Source organism: Andrographis paniculata, unplaced genomic scaffold, assembly GCF_009805555.1.
Source record: "Andrographis paniculata isolate CXL003 unplaced genomic scaffold, ASM980555v1 Contig76END, whole genome shotgun sequence".
Taxonomy (NCBI): Eukaryota; Viridiplantae; Streptophyta; class Magnoliopsida; order Lamiales; family Acanthaceae; genus Andrographis; species Andrographis paniculata.
In genome coordinates this window covers 2,158,032-2,175,359 of record NW_026137613.1, presented here as the reverse complement: position 1 = coordinate 2,175,359, position 17,328 = coordinate 2,158,032, and the positions used below count along the sequence as shown (strand labels likewise).

General features: G+C 32.2%; 1 protein-coding gene across 1 annotated transcript; it reads right to left on the bottom strand.

The window, feature by feature from the left end:
• Positions 1 to 1,106: 1,106 nt before the first annotated feature.
• LOC127266568 (protein NRT1/ PTR FAMILY 5.2-like) lies at positions 1,107 to 16,010 on the bottom strand. The gene is made up of 4 exons (XM_051296848.1): positions 15,846 to 16,010; positions 9,033 to 9,250; positions 2,722 to 3,284; positions 1,107 to 2,091 (listed from the first exon to the last, which is right to left on the bottom strand). The coding sequence occupies exons 1-4, from the start codon at positions 15,973 to 15,975 to the stop codon at positions 1,239 to 1,241; spliced, it is 1,764 nt and encodes a 587-aa protein (XP_051152805.1). The 5' UTR covers positions 15,976 to 16,010; the 3' UTR covers positions 1,107 to 1,238.
• Between the last annotated feature and the right edge of the window lie 1,318 nt (positions 16,011 to 17,328).

Here is a 17,328-nt window from a genome sequence, read left to right as displayed (position 1 = left end):
GGTTTATCTCGAGACATGAAAAATAGTCAAAATATTATTAAATCCAATAAATATATAATTTACATTTATTTCATTCAAATTAATTCAATTAATTTGATTCACCGGCCCGTCTTATTTTCATTAACTAAGTTAATCGATTGCGTTAATTATGAATTTAATTTTTCAAAATTAAATTATATTGATTAAATAACTAATTATCCAACAATAAATTTGATAATCACGTTAAGTTAAGGTAGTACCTCTCTCCGCATAAATGAATACATCCGGTAGTGTCTTCGGTTTGTTGCATTACGTTCTCAAAAATAAAATGCGTTTGTATCGGAATTAGATGGCATCCTAATATATCGAAGCTCCAACAAACTAAAATGAGGGTTCTAGTGCTGTGTTGGGAGACTTAATATTTAAGGGAGACTTTCCGGATATGTGCCGATCAACTTATCGGAAACTTTACCGAGAAAGCGCTTAAGGAAGATGACGAAGGGATGAGCTCTTGAATGGTAGTGTCCAAATGAAGTGGTGGGAATGACCTTTTATAGGCACACCACCCATGGGGTATTCATTGTCGAGGCGAAACCGTCGGCGTTTAATGGCCGGTAATTGCCAGCCATAATTCCGGTAACTGTCAAAACCGTTGGCCAATAACTTTGTAACCATCGGAATTTATTTGATTTGTTATGATTGATTTAAATTTTTGAATTCAAAATAATCATATATCATATTAAAATTTTTGGGCTATAGTTTTTGTCCACAAATATAATTTTTTGGCTTCGAGAAAATAGCTTTTGTTTCGATTTGGCTCTAGGACACAATAGACTTTGTCAAGTATAGCATTCACCAAAATTAAGCCTAAATCCATGATCATGACAACAATTTCTGAGCCTGAGACAAAACTTATGCTCGTTTATTTGTATCGTTGTCTAGTCCGGACATGTGGCAGCACACCTTTAGCTTACCGGCATTCATATGCTTAAACTACACTTTTAATAAGCACTATAAAACCCACATGAATTTCAACTTACTGAATAATCGGTTTCGAAAATTATAAATTTAGTTCTTCCATTGATTAAATAATTAACTGAATTTTCAACATTCATTTTCCCATCACATTGACATAAACAATCCTCAGACAAACAATTGGATAAAAACATCCTCTGTAGATCATTACTTAAACAATTAAATGTATTGGTATGAATTGCAACCATTAAAATTTCTCTAATTTGTAACAACATCTTTGTTCTTCACCTTGTGTTTCGAACCACCAGTTCTTCCTCGAGCATTTTCATCGAATTTGAAACTTCGGCCCGATAGACGTAAAACCTAACAACAACAAGAAACATGACAAAGTTGACACAGTTCAAGATGACAAAGAATGCGTAATAGTAATCCAAGTGTGAGGCGTTAAGATTGTTCCTAATCCATCCCTCGTGCCCATCTCTACTAGTGATATCTGAGACAATGCTCAGCAATGCGCTGCTAATGAAGTTCCCGACTCCAAGAGTGGTCATTGAATACGATGTCCCTAAACTCTTCATGCTCTCGGGCGCTTGGTCATAGAAGAACTCGATCATCGCCACCCCCATGAACGCGTCCGCGACGCCCATTAGTATGAATTGAGGCAATAGAATGAATATGGATAAAGGGACTTGGCCCCCATTCTCGACTAGGCCATTGTCCCGGGCGACATGGATTCTATGACGTTCGGTTAGCGAAGCAACGACCATGATGATGATGTGAAAGATCATACCAATTCCCATCCGTTGGAGGAGACTAATGCCTCTAGGGTTTCTTGTCCATTTTTTAACGATCTTGACGAAGGCACAATCATACACCACAACGGATATGAGCATTGAGATTGTGACGAATCCGGCTAGGCTAGCGGGAGGGATCTTGAAGGTGCCGATGTGACGGTTGAGAGTGGTGCCTTGTTTCACGAAAAGTGTCCCAATTTGCGCGATCATCGTGCTCGGGATGAAGGTGACGATGAGGATCGGGATCATTCGAAACATTTGTTTGGTTTCTTCTACTTGTGTTACCGAGCAAAGGAGCCATGATTTGGTAGAAGTTGTTCGTATGCATGCTTTATTGAGGAACCTACATAAATGAGACGTACCTATAGTTAATTGTCAAAATCAAAGAGATTGTGTTCTAAAATTATTCAGTATGATGCTGACAACAATTTAAATATTGACATATAATACAAAAAAATATAAATAAACAATGTAAAGTTTATGTTAATATAATATAAATGTAATATATAAATAAAGAATATAAAAATTTGTGTTAATATAATATAAATACAGTACATGAAAGCAATACATACTATCATTAACCTAAACATATAAGATATATAATAACAACAAACGCACATAGAATAAGAACTTACAACATCAATTAACATAACATGGTCTCTATTAACTAAGGTCATGTAATGTTTTTCGATTTGGTATATGTTTATTAGTCCTAATTAATTAGTACAATATTGATTAGTTTTAGTCAATATTATTGATTAATCCTAATTAGCACCCATCCCTCAAAGAATCATAATATATGAAAAAAACTAAACATAATTTTCCCTTTTGGTTTTATTGAGCAACATGCATGTCTAATCTTAAAAGATTGTGTTGCTTCAATTGAGAACTACACTAAACTAAACATATGACCAAAATTAATGATTATTATCTAATCTATAAAAAAATCATCTTTGTACAAATAAACGCTAACCTCATATCATTTGTAGAATTAATCCTGTACTTGCCTTTACCATACTCTTGAGGATCAAGCTCATATAATTCTTTGGGGTCCGTTGGAATGTCCATTTTCCACTTGCTAATGGAAGCCACAATGACCTTAGCCATTTTCATAAACGGGCTTCCTACGGGCACTTTGTGCCGATAAAAAGGAGTCCCGGCCAAGAATATCATTAGTGATATAACTAGTCCAATTGTCGGGAGTCCATACCCAAGCGCCCACCCCACATTATCCTGAATGTAGACTAGAATGGTGTTGGCGAATAGTGTCCCCAAAAATATGCTAAACATCCACCAATTGAAGAAAGAAAGCTTTTGGCCTTTTTCCTTTGGGTCGAACTCATCAAATTGGTCTGCGCCAATAGTTGAAATATTGGGCTTGGTTCCGCCCGTGCCGAGTGCTAGGGTGTATAGAGCACCAAAGAATACGGTTAATTGCAATGTAGTGGGCTTCTCACATTGGACACCAATTGGGTCTGAACATGAGCTTGGTTTCAATGGATGAATGGATACCGACAGAGTTAAAAGTGACATTCCCTGTTGTAATCATGAAAAAAAAATTACGTCGAGTTATTGAATACTATATTTACATATATATATATATATTTAGATGTTTTTGTACTATTAATCAACAATAACTTTTTCAAAAAATATTACTTCTTCTGTCCGTCAATTATTTGCTCACTTTCTTTGTAAATTACAAAAGAAGTAGACGTAAAATTAGCAGGCAGAGGGATTATATCAAATATATATTTTTTTCTCTTGAAAAACATCAAGAATAGTTATAGTGCTGATTATGACTAATAAGCATCATGTTAAATATTAACCCTAATAAGTACATATAAAATAGGCAAATGTTATATTAATTGAAATTTAATGTTGACAGATGTAATACCTGACCCATAATAGAATCATCTCACTAGATGTTTGATGAATTTGGTTATTTTAACCTTTGTTGATATGTTCATTTTGATCGGATACAAATTTCTGAGTTTTTATTTGTTGTGGGTTAATTTGATCTCATTAGATAGGTCTTCAAGTTATCTTTTCTATGTTAAGAGCTCATGTCACAACTGTCAACTTTCAAAATTCACCATAACCAATGCATAGATCCCATTAATCTGAAATTTTATAGATATCTAGTCATTTGAGTTAAACTGCCGTAAACGAGAAGTCAATCGGAGGTTGGATGAGTGAGTTACAACCCAAATAACGTTTTAATATCCCAGTCGTACAGTCCCTGTATGGTCAAACAATTTTTTTTTTTTTTTTAAAATGTAATTTACATATTTTGACGATTTAAAAATCTCCCCAACCCTCATTTCTCCCCCATTCGTCCTCCAACAGTGGATAAGGTTCATGTGAGGTTAGGGAATCACTCCATTCCATTCCAAGTCAATTTTTGCGGTAAACCTTTCAATTAATTCATTTTTTTTTTTACCTCACTTCCATTCTAAAGTATTATCTAAGCTTTATTCTTCTTTAAATGACGTAATTTCAATTTGGGAATGGATATTTCGAGTTAATGTCGAATTTCGCTTGGTTTTTTGGTTATTAAATGATGTATTTGAACCTTTATTTTTTTTTCTTTTTCGTTTATTTATTGAATTTGATGTCAATTTTGAGAAATTGACTTTAAGTGCAATTTTTCCCAAATTGATTTCTAGATTAAGATTTTAAACTTAATTTGGCATGTGAGAGTGTTAATTGATGGGGATTTTCACATATTATTGCAATTGGACCATAATTATACGATTTGTGATTTTAAAATTGTAAAATCGACATCGTTTGACCCGTGCACTGATTTTCAGCCTTGTTTGAATAACTTTTGACTTGAAAAAATAGTTTATAAAGGTATTTTAAAGCCTTATGAATGATTTTGATAGTTGTTGGATTGAGTTGGGATCATTTGAGAGTCGTGCGTGTAATTTTTTGTCTGAGTTACTTAGCTTTGTCTCTTTTTGTTGTTTGATATTGGTGTCTTAATTGTGGTTTAACCTTGTGGTTTAAGATTTTCCGGAGGTCCCGTCCGGGTTGGGATTTTGCCATGTTTCCATTAGGTGAGATAAATCTACGATTATGGTAAGAGGTTAAATTATGCACGCTTGAAATGAATGGACTGTTATGATTATATCTTTGTGATATGTGGTGAACTTGTTGTGATATGATAATACTAATTGTTAAATAGAGTTGATGTGATATATAGCGTATATGATAAATTGTTTGTTGGGTTATTGATGCTGTTGGCGAGCAAATAATTATTAATAAATTATATAAGTCGTAGATTTGACTAGACTCAACAGTTGATTGATAAGTCAATTGGTAAATTGTATAAGCCGTGGATTAGACTAGACTTAACCGTTGATTAACTAGGTGATTGGTAAACTATGAAGCCGCAGATTTGACTAAATTTAGCCGTTGATTGGAAAGTCAATTATTAAATTGTTATAGCCGTGGATTTGGTTAGAGTTAGCCGTTGATTGACAAGTCGATTGATAAATTTTATAAACCGTAGATTTGACTAGACTTAGCTGTTGATTGGCAAGCCGATTGGTAAATTGTATTAGCCGTAGATTTGGCTAGACTAAATCATTGATTGACAAGTCGATTGATAAATTATATAATCCGTGGATTTAGCTGGACTTAACCATTAATTGGCAAGTCGATTGGTAAATTATGTAAGTCGTCAATTTGACTAGACTTAGCCGTTGATTGACAAGTCGATTCATTAATTGTGATAACCATTGGTTTAACTAGATTTAGCCATTTTGGCAAGTTAATTAATAATTGTATGATCCGTACATTTGGCTAGACTTAGTGGTTACTTGGAAAGTCAGTTGATCAATTGAGTGAACTGTAGATTTTGGATAGTTGTAGTTGTTGCTTAGTTAACACTTATCGTTGATAACTTATTTCATGCATTGTATATTTAATTATTTACTAAGCTCTTGCTGATGTTACTACTTTCTTCCATGCAAAGTTGAAATCTAGACCTTTATTGACTTGATGCATCATAGGGATGAACTATTATCAAACATGCATGACTTTCTACAATTACATATTTTAAAGCAATTGTGGGTGTTGGTAAAACTATATTTTATGACTTTAGCAAAATAAAATATTTGTACTTATATTTATTATGTTTTAGCCTTGGCAACAAGACACGGTACGTCCATATGTGTTGTTGTTTCGGTGTCGAAGTGTGACATTCCCATGGAATTTTTGGGCTTGTTACATCAGTCTATACTTTATAGGTGTGTTGTACAAACATATATCTATTGTGTTGAGATAAATGGTACTATGTGTTACATGAATATTTGCTATGTGTTATCAATTTATATACTCTTCTCCATCCAATTGAAAAGTTGTCATTTTTCATTTTCGTCCGTCCTAAAACAAGGTTACAATTTTCTAATTTACTAATTGTATTACCTACCTAATATAATAAATACCCTTTCAACTTACACTATATTACACAAATGTCATTACTTTTATATTACACAATACTAATAGGGGTATTTTTGTCTTTTTCACAACAATTCAATATAGTACTAATATTAAAAAATTTACGTGTAAAAAGTAAACGGTAACCTTTCTACTAGACCGAAGGAGTATTATATTTGTATTATCTTAATATAAATATTACATTGTTGATTTACAATTTATGTGTTGTCTATTTATATTTGATGTATTTTCAGTAAGACACTGAATAATATAATTCGGCTTTGTGACGACAGCTCAAAGCATCACGTTAAGTACTTAATTTTTTAATTACTTTTAAAACTTTTCAAAACTTCAAAAAAAATTTATGTAAACTTTTTGTACCTAAATGGAAACTAGGGTTTTTATGTATGGTTTTTTTTTTTTTTTTATGACGTGGGAATCCGCAGCCGCTACCCGAAGGTGTGGTCTGGGTAAATCTCCGGTTGAACCTTATACTCTACAAACTAGGCCCGGCAAGTAGTAGTTTATGTTTCTAATAAGAATAATCATGCTATTAATGACATTTTTGCACTATTTATTCTACAATTTTCTTTTTTGTCCCATAATACATCGCATTCACATCCTACACTTTCTTTTAAAAATGTAACATTTATTCAAAATGCTACTCCATAATGCACAACCCTTCTACAATTATCAAATTTAATATATATATTTTTAATCATCAAATAACTCAAAATACCGAAACACAACTAAACACATAACAAATGAGCTATTTCCTTTTAAGTCAGTGGCTCTGTTTATATAGACAGTAATACTATTTATTTAAATAATTTATTTTTTATAACAAAAATATTATATTAAATATATTTTTTTTTTCAAATATATTAAATTAAATATTTATTTCTTTTCTTACAATATCGCCTCAAATTTTTAGTTTCTTACTCTTTTTAAAACTTTTCAAAAATTTCAAAAGTCTCTACACCAATATTCCATCTGCCCCATTTGATTATTTTGCTTGTGTTCCAGTTTTTTCGGTAGCTTAATTTCAAATGTTTGTCTGTTTTTCCTTAATTTTTTTTTTCTTAAAATATGTTTATAGATTAATAAAAATTATATATACAATGGTAAAAAAAATTAAAATAAAATGATATAATAATAGATTAAAAAATTGTGTAAAAATCCTGGCATATCCTAAATAGTAAAAGATTCGCAACGTGAATAATAGACAACCATCTAGGAATCTTTCGAGCTGCTAATATATCTATATATATATATAAATATATATTAACAATTCTTGTATACATTTTACATGGTCAAATGTAAATTAAATATTCAATTTAAATAATATATTTTATACTATTGACCTAATTTTTCATCCCACACAACAAAAAAATCAATTAATTTAAAAACCCTGCATGAACAAAGGACATTGATTTTTTGTGTATAGCCAAAGCCAAAAATCAATTAATCAACTTAAATTTTAATTTGTCCATAAGTTTGACTTACATGTTTGATTTTTGTGTATAGCCAAAATGAAGACGCAAGTCATAAACAAAGAACCTCTTGGTGTGCAAGTGTGTGTTTAATTTAAAAATATATTATTGATTTTGCAAACAATACTGTTTAGAGTATCTATACATATATTGAAAATATTTTAATGTTTTAAAAAATTGGTTGTTAAATACAAAAAAAAAATAAAAATGTTGGTGGTTTCGATGTTGATCAACACACATAATTAAGGGAGACAACGTATATTTTATATAGCACAAAACAATTTTGTATAGTAGAAATATATGTTGTGGAGTTTAATATATGTGTTATAATATATATAAATATATTAATTATGCTAAAATAAATAATATATTGTACTATATAGAATTACATCATGTATTGTCACGATATGCGATTTATGAAATTATATAATTGTGACACTCGGGCTTGCAAGCCACGCGAAGTCGAGTATGTTGGGATCGTAAACTGGCCCCATATGTCAACATGCTTAATTCTAAAGTTATTTCGATAGGGCTTTCGAAAAGGAATGTGCATATTGTTAACATGGGTAGTCTATTCAATTTATTTAACCTATATTCAACATCGGATGATCTGACACCTGTTCATCCATGGGAGTTGGCCTAGCATCGGCTCAACTCCGGGGTATTACAATAATATACTATAAGTATATTGTTTATCTTGATTATATGTATGACAACGCCAAATCAACACTATTAAGGCTGATCTAGAAATTATTTTTTATTAGTGACACAATAGATAAATTAAAAGTAATAATATTAATATTAATAAAATATATCATTATTTGGTAATATAAAAATAATAATATAACATTATTTTTATATATTTATACTTTTAAAATATAATTTAATTATCTTAATTGAATTGAATTTTAATTATTTGGTTCTAAATTTTAATTTCAAATAGTCTACTAAAATTTTTAGGATACAGATAACATTTTAAATTTTAAACAAGGACAACTAAAATTTTTTAATAGTTGCACAATTATTAAATTACTAATTTTCTTTTTTTTTTTTTTAAGAATACTATTATCAGTGGTGGCACGTGCCTCCACTCAACTATGAGTAAATCCACTCTTGATTACATTATGTTAATTTGATTCAGTCAGCACTCAACGCGAAACGAATATATATATATATATATAATGTCATATGAATCATATCATATATGAAGTTTTAAATTTAAAAATATAATGATAAATTAATATTGAATGTGATATAAAAAAATAATAAAATAATTGAATATTAGAAAGTAGAAATGAACATGCAAGTAAAAATATCAATATGAGATACGAGATGTAATATTACTTACCAGGAAATAGATAACGCCAGCAATAAAAAAAGTCCAATAGCGACCCAAAAGAGCATCAGCAATATAAGCACCCAGGACGGGGGTCATCCAAATGGTGCCGACCCAATTGGTAACATTATTGGCCGAAGTGACCGTGTCTTGGTACAAATTTGTTGTCAAATATATGAATAGATTGGTCGATATTCCATAGAATGCCATTCGTTCGAACACTTCATACGCTACATTTATTGTTTCAAATGATGATAAAAATCAACAAAAATATATAAAATATCATTTTATTTATAATATTTTTATATTTCCTATATCTCACAATAAAAATATCTAAAAGTAGAAATAGTGTACAAATAGACTATAAATTTGAGGGCAATAAAATAATCTCCTAATCGAAATGTAAATGACATAATTACATTATAGAACCACATGTGTATTATTGAGAAAAACTATTCAATCAGTGAATATTGAGTATATATCTATACATGAGTTTTGGGTTATTTATTCATAACTTTTAGTATTTAGTTTTTATATTCTCCAGTAAAATAAACTTCTTGTAAAACATTACTTTAAACTATTTTTAAACCAAAATTAAAATTCAAAATCAAAATTAGTTTTAGAATTTGAGAATAATAATTGTTGTTTGAAATTAATTTGAAATAAAATGTTAATTTGAATTTGTATTTAAATAGTATTTTAATGTGATATTTTACGAGAGAAAATAATATTTTTTTATTTAAAACCATGTGGAGTAAATATTATTTGTTAGAAAAATGATAATATATATATATTTTTTATTCTTGGCATTTGAGCGAGTTGCAACTTGCAGATATTGTTTTAACACAAATTGGAATCTGTAGTACATTAAAAAAAAATTGACTGAATAACCATCTTTGACTTTTTCAAAAGGTGACTTACACTCGTTAGAATGAGAATTCGAGTTGTCTCGTGTAGATAAAGCTCAGATGAATACAATGGTTTGTTGGTCGAAGTCTGAATGACATTTATTTTCTTGAACACACTGTCCCAAAGTTGTGCACAGACCATCTTGGTCGAGCCTGTGCAAAGTGTGTGTGTTCGAACGGAGATATAGTGAGCAAAAAAAAAAAGTTAGTTTCTTATACTTCTTATACGAATTTCTCTTCCCAAATCAGAGAGTTGAAAGGTGCATTAATTGAATTTTGAAACCATTCAAAAGAAGGAGAAAAGGAAGTTGAAACTAAAGGAGATGACCAACATGAAGACAATTTTACTCTTAGTTTGACAATATGTCTACTGGTGTCGTTATGACTATGTAACAACTAGTATTCCTGTATTTGTAAAACAAGGGGAGCTTGTTTAGAGGATATATTGAGTCAATTTGTTTGATGTCTTAAATGGTGTAAATCTGGTGCTAGGTTTAGTAAAAGAATTTTAGATTGGTATCCTCCAAATGTAACTTTTAACACTGAACTGGGTTAACAAATCGTGTGTTATTTGTTCTTGTTTTGCACTTGTTCAGCCACAGAATCGTGCACATACACACCAGAGTTTTAACCACGTGACAACCATGTTCAAAGTTGTGCTAACAATCGACAGTTTCGTATTTTCGCTGCGTATAAAACTCGGTGATGTTAGACCTCTTTTAGGACTAATTCGTATATCCAACATTACTGATTTCATATTGAAATCGTAAAAAAAAAAAATACCCAATAATTTGAACTGAAATCATATTTAATGTGTTGTAAATATCTATTTTATGTAATATTTTAAATTAATCAAATCAATTTGATATATAATATTTTAAATAAAAATTTAATATGTGATTTAATTTTTATTTTTAAAAAAAATGATGAATAGTAAGAATTTGAAACCATAAACAAAATGTTGAGATATGCTAGAGATATTTAAATATTCGAATTTAGATTTAGTATATTTATATTTAGATTTGGTCTTATCTATATATTATATTATTTAGATTTGAGTCTATCGAGTTTATTTTGTATTATCTATGTATTGACCCCTTATTTTGATGATCAATAAGACAATTTCATTTTTCTCCCCCATGGTATCAGAGCCCGATTTTCCAAAACCAAACTGCCACCGCTGTTCTCCGTCCATCGTCGCTCTCCGGTTGACACCACCCATACTGTTGGAACCGCCGTCGTTTGGCGACCTTGCCACTGAAAAATCAAATCGTGGAGGAAAACACTTTCGTCGCCGCCGTCGTTTTTCGGCCACCGCCTCCTGCTTTGGTTCCCTACGTTGTGGTGTGGTTGGTTTTATCATCGAAGTTGATTTGTCATGGCTTCCTTAGTCCAGAATCTCGTGACTCTCTTGCATCAAGTTCTTGCTTTCAATTCCCTTTCTGGTATGAAAAATTCGCAGTATTTTGATTCTGGTTGTTGCCATCGTATGACACCTACACTTGGCCTCTTGACTGATGCGCATCATGTGTCTACCTCATTGCCTATACATACTTCTAATGGAAGTCGCATGGATATTACTCATACATTATCTGTATCTCTACCATTTATATCTCTTTCTGATACTTACTGTATTCCTCAATTGACTTTAAATCTTATATCAGTTGGCCAACTAGTTGAGCAAGGACTTACTGTTACCTTTTCTTCTTCTGGTGTGTAGGCTCAGGATCCACGTACGTGTCAAATTCTTGGGACAGATCGAAAAGTGGGTCAACTATTAGAGATACAATCTTTGAAAATTTCTCCAAGTAATTTCTCTGCTGCTACTACTCATACTCCTCTTAATACATTTTCTTCCCTTAGTCTTCAATGGCACATCCGTCTTGGTCATGCGTCTTCCTCTAAAATTCAGTCTCTCGTTAGTAAGGGTCATTTGGGTCCTACTCGTTTTGAGTAATTTGATTACTTATACTGTCATTTGGAAAAACAACCAACCTTATCATTTTCAGAAAATATATCGGTCGCAAATAAACCATTTTCCTTAGTTCATTTTGATATTTGGGGTCCTTCCCCTGTTCCTTCTGTGGGTTGGTGTCGTTATTATATCATTTTCATAGATGATTACTCTCATTTTACCTGGATATATTTTTTGAAACACCGTTTAAAATTACCTCAAGCATACATTCAATTTGCTCAAATGGTTCGAACTCAATTTTCCCGTCCTATACAGACCCCCTGTACTGATAATGCCCTTGAGTATAGAGATTCTACGTTATTAAGTTTTATCTCTACTCAAGGTACATTGATTCAGCGTTCCTGTCCATACACCTCTCAACAGAATGGTCGCGCTGAGCGCAAACATTGTCACATTCTAGATATTCTTCGTGCATCACTTTTGTCTGTTTCTTGTTCTAATAGGGTCTGGGGAGAAGCCGCCATCACTTCTGTCTAAACCATAAATCATATTCCATCATTTGTCCTTCATAATAGCACCCCTTTCGAGCATCTATACGGTCAGCCACCCGATTATAGAACCATTCGTCTTTTTGGTTGTATCGGTTTTGTCGCTATCCCTCCGTATGAACGTTCCAAATTGGAACCTCATGCGCATGTATGTTGTCTTCTTGGTTATGGGTCAGAGCATAAAGGTTATAGGCTTTGGGATCCGGTTTCTAAGCGGTTGCGTATATCTCGTCATGTTATTTTTTAGGAGAGTGTCCTGTTTTTCATCCTGTCTAAATTTCATGTCTCATCTATTCCTGGTTCACCTTCCTTCCTGTTGGCATGTCCTCCCTTGTTTCTTGATCCTGATCCTATGACTCCATCATCACCTCCGGATTTTGTTCCAATTGAGGCTTCTGATCCACCTCAAGTTGAGGCATCTGATCCACCTCCAACCTTGTCTCAAGATGATGATCCGTCTACTGTTCCTGGACTTGTCATACCTCGTCGATCACATAGAGTGAGTCACCCTCATCCTAACTTGTGTGAATATCATTGTTACTCTGTCATATTATCTCATCACGAGCCTAGGTCATTTCGTGAAGCGAGTGCTGATCCATTATGGAAGCAAGCTATGATTGAGGAATTGGAGGCTCTCGCAAAAACTCACACTTGGGATTTAGTGGATTTGCCTTCTGGCAAGACACCTATTGGGTGCAAGTGGGTTTTCCAAATCAAGACTAATTTTGATGGTTTCATTGAGCGCTACAAGGCTCGTCCGGTGGCCAAAGGTTATATGACCCCCCCTTTAGGTTTCTCGTCCTCTGGAAAGGTTTATCGCTTACATCGCACTTTATATGGGTTGAAGCAGGCCCATCGGGCTTGGTATGCTACATTTAGTGTTGCACTATTGGAGTTTGGTTTTACCACATGCGCTTACAACTCTGGCCTATTTCTTCGTTGTTCTTCATCTGGGATAGTTATACTATTACTTTATGTTGATGATATGATTATCATGGGAGATGATGCGTCTGGTATTTATGATCTACAGGCATATCTTAGCCAGCAGTTTGAGATGAAGAGCTTGGGTCCCTTACGTTATTTCTTGGGGCTTGAAGTCTCTGATTCTTCTGATGGTCTCTTTCTCTCTCAGGCTAAGTATGCCTCTGATCTCCTTGCTCGAGTTGGTCTCACAGACTGTCAGATAGCCTCTACACCACTTGCCTATGACGTTAGACTTACTCCGCATGATGACTCTCTTCTTGATGACCCTACCATCTATCATCAACTTGTTGGGAGCTTGATCTACTTGGTTGTCACTCGACCTGATATCGCTCATGCAGTTAATATTGTGTGTCAGTTCATGGCCTCTCCGAGGACCTCTCACCACTCTGCTTTCTTACATATTCTTCATTATGTGAAAATTACTCTCCTACATGGTTTACACTTTCTCTCTCACTCGTCTTTGACTCTCAGTGGTTACTCTGATGCTGATTCGGCTGGTGATCCTACTGATTGTCGTTCAACCACTGGTTTCTGCTTCTTCTTGGGTGATTCTCTCATCTCTTGGCGTAGCAAGAAGCAGACAGTTTCTCGATCGAGTGCCGAGTCGGAGTATCCTGCCCTTGCTGACTCTACGTCAGAACTTTTGTGGCTTCGTCGATTACTCAATGATCTTGGTATTCCTCAGTCATCTTGTACGGCTCTTCACTGCGACAGTCAAAGTGCTATAAAGATAGCCAACAATGATACATTTCTCGAGTGCACCAAGCATATTGAGCTTGACTGTCACTTCATTCAACAACATGTTGTCGGTGGTGCTATCCATCTCGTTTCGGTCTCCTCCGAAGATCAGACAACAGATATTTTTACCAAGTCTCTTCTTCCCAGCCACTTCTGATTGCTCTTGGACAAACTTAAGTTGGTTTCTACGGCACCCACTTGAGTTTGAGGGGAGACGTTGAGATATGTTAGATATATTTTAAATATTCGATTTTAGATTTAGTATATTTATATTTAGATTTTATCTTATCTATAGATTATATTACTTAGATTTGAATCTATCAACTCTGTTTTGTATTGCTTATATATAGACCCCTTATTTTTATGATCAATAAGACAATTTTATTAATTTCCTCCAAAATTTTTAACGAGCCACACATTTGAGTATGAAAGTTGTTTGGGAGATGGGAAGGTAGATAAGCCTTACTGCGCATGCAAATAACACAACTATAGACCTACCCTCTTACATACATTTCATTTAATTTAATCAGAATAATAAATTTTGTTAATTAGTTAGGTCAGAAAAATTTATGAATACAATCTGATATTTAATTTCAAATCCCTTTTTTTATTTGTCATGTGCTACTTACATCAATATACAACACTATTCTATTTTAAATTATGTTTTATTCTACTGTATATACTTCTATTCAAAATAAATTTTTTTAAATTGTCATAATAAAACATTATTTAAATTAAAATTCAAATAAAAAAAAATTAAGTTCAAACACAAATCAAACTAACCCTTAAAGATCAAAATATAAAGGTGGAAAATTATAAAAGTAACACACACATACATATATGAGCAACTTATAGGCATTGCTATATTTATTTTGATTTTGTATAGTAATTTATTTTTTAGTTTAATTTTGTATTTAAATAGAAGTTTTGATATAATTTTCTAAATTATAAAAAATATAAGTATTTTTATATAGAAAATTAGAAAATTTGCATTAAAAAATTCAAAGTAAAAAGTATCAGTGGATGGATTTGTTTATTATTTCAAATAAAAAATTTATTATTTATTTATCATATTTTTTAATAAAAATTATTTAATCTCACAAAATAGCATATCAAATACTATTAAAAAAAAAAAAAAAAAAACTCAAATCATCCCCTAATTTCAAATCAAAACCAAATTAAACAAACTATGCTATTGAGTCTTACAAAGAGGATATAATTTATATTTTGATGTATTTTTATTTTTATGAAAAAAAAAATGTGATAAGACACAATATTTAGATAAAAAACTATTTATTAAATATATAATTAATGATATAAATAATAGAGACAAAACAGTAAAAAAAAACTCAAGAAAAAGTAGAAAACAACACCCATTTTGTTGATTCAAAGGAACAAAATTTTAATTGCCAAGAACACTCAAATGGGATTTACCTTTGCTTGTATTATATTTTGTAAAAGTCCCGAGTTATATTATATTAACGATGCATTTTCCCGTAAGTTTAAAGCTTGCAAGTCAGAAAAATAACTTCACTTTCGAACACAAAATCCTATTACAATTACGACTCTAAAAAAAAAATACACACATCTATGTTTTCTTCTTTATTTTTATTTTTTTAACTGTACAATTTTATAATGGTAAGTTTCTTAGAATTCAACATCTATTTTCTACACAATATTCATATTTAATGATTATTTCAGATCAAAAACGCAAAAGATATGACGTACGTACCAACGATGAAGGAACAAGCCGTCCATCGACCAGTGTTGGATCGAAGAACAGGTTTACCTCTGAGATCCACAGTCCCATCTTCTGTATATAATCCCTTTTCTTCTTCTTCATTGGACATACTTCCATTCATGGCTGCCTAATTACAAATTAATTTCTTAATATTTTTCTAACAACTAACTCACTGCGACTTGCTGTAATTTCTATGGCTTCCTCGTAGCTGGTGTGTATATTATATATATATATATATAGAGAGAGAGAGAGAGGGTCGAGGGTGTTGGTGAGTTTCTCAATAATAAGTCGAGCTGGCCATGTGTGCAGGTGTGTTTTTCTACACCACAAACCCACAAACTAGGTGAACCCGGAGTTTGAACTCATGACATCACAGTCGCGATTTTCTTTCACAGGTACAGGTCATTTTTTTTTTTTTTTTTATGATGTGGGAATTTGCAATCGCTACCCGAATGTGTGAGTAAACCCCGAACCAAACCTAATACCCTGCAAAATAGGCCCGACAGACAAGTCACGGTAGGCGAACCATGTGTAGCAGGTGACCTATAAACATCGGGGGTTGACAGGCAAGTCACACTAGGCGAACCATGTGTAGCAGGTGACCTGGAGGTGTCGGGGGTTTAAACCCATGACCTCATGGTCATAAGTCCACGGATCCGTTTCCATGAGGATTGTTGTGTCACACGGAGAACGCCTGAACAAATTGGAGTCAAACCAGAATGAAATCAAAGAAAAGATAGATGTCGCAAGATGTGAAGCTAGATGCATAAAATACTTGGAATCAATAATATATGGCATGTACGCTATTATATCTATATATATTATATTAATATACTTATATGTTATTTATCATTATATCATATTTATTGTCTATTACTTTCTGGGGGATAACTATATCATTTTGTTTAGATACCAAGATTAAAACATAATAATTTTTTAATATAAAAATAAGGTAGGTAAGAAAATAAAGTAGCAACAAAATTAATAAAAATGTAGTAAGATAAATAGAAAAAAATAATAATAAAAAATTGATTATTATTTGATAAAATATGAGTAATAAAATTGTGAGTTGATAAAATTATTTATTATATATGAATTAGGCATAAATTTGTCGAACAATCAAAAAAAAGAATGAAAGTATAATTATGTTGAATATATAAAGCGTATATATTATATAATGTTGTGTGTATTCTACAAAATTTTATCAAACAACACCGTAACTACAATCCTAGTTACTAATTGAGTAGATTTGAATGTTTAGTTTAAAACATAATTAAAATATACATTGGCTGAAATTTTGTTTGTTGTATCTATTGTTGGATTTTTTTGTTTCTTAGTCGACCCAACTCATGACCTGATCCGATCTGATCCGACCCAATCCAAATAGATTTGAGATAAATTTGTATCTCACCAACTTCGATCGCTTGACTTGTTCTGCAGAAATCCATTCATACACGATTGAACATGTAGTTCG

Bases quoted from the DNA above. Each gene is read 5' to 3' on its own strand.
- LOC127266568 (XM_051296848.1), bottom strand. From the start codon at position 15,975: ATGAATGGAAGTATGTCCAATGAAGAAGAAGAAAAGGGATTATATACA. The intron at 9,251-15,845 runs GTACGTACGTCA...CAATAAATGTAG, and splicing joins GGCTTGTTCCTTCATCGTTG to CGTATGAAGTGTTCGAACGA. The intron at 2,092-2,721 runs GTTAGCGTTTAT...TCATTTATGTAG, and splicing joins AATTCTACAAATGATATGAG to GTTCCTCAATAAAGCATGCA.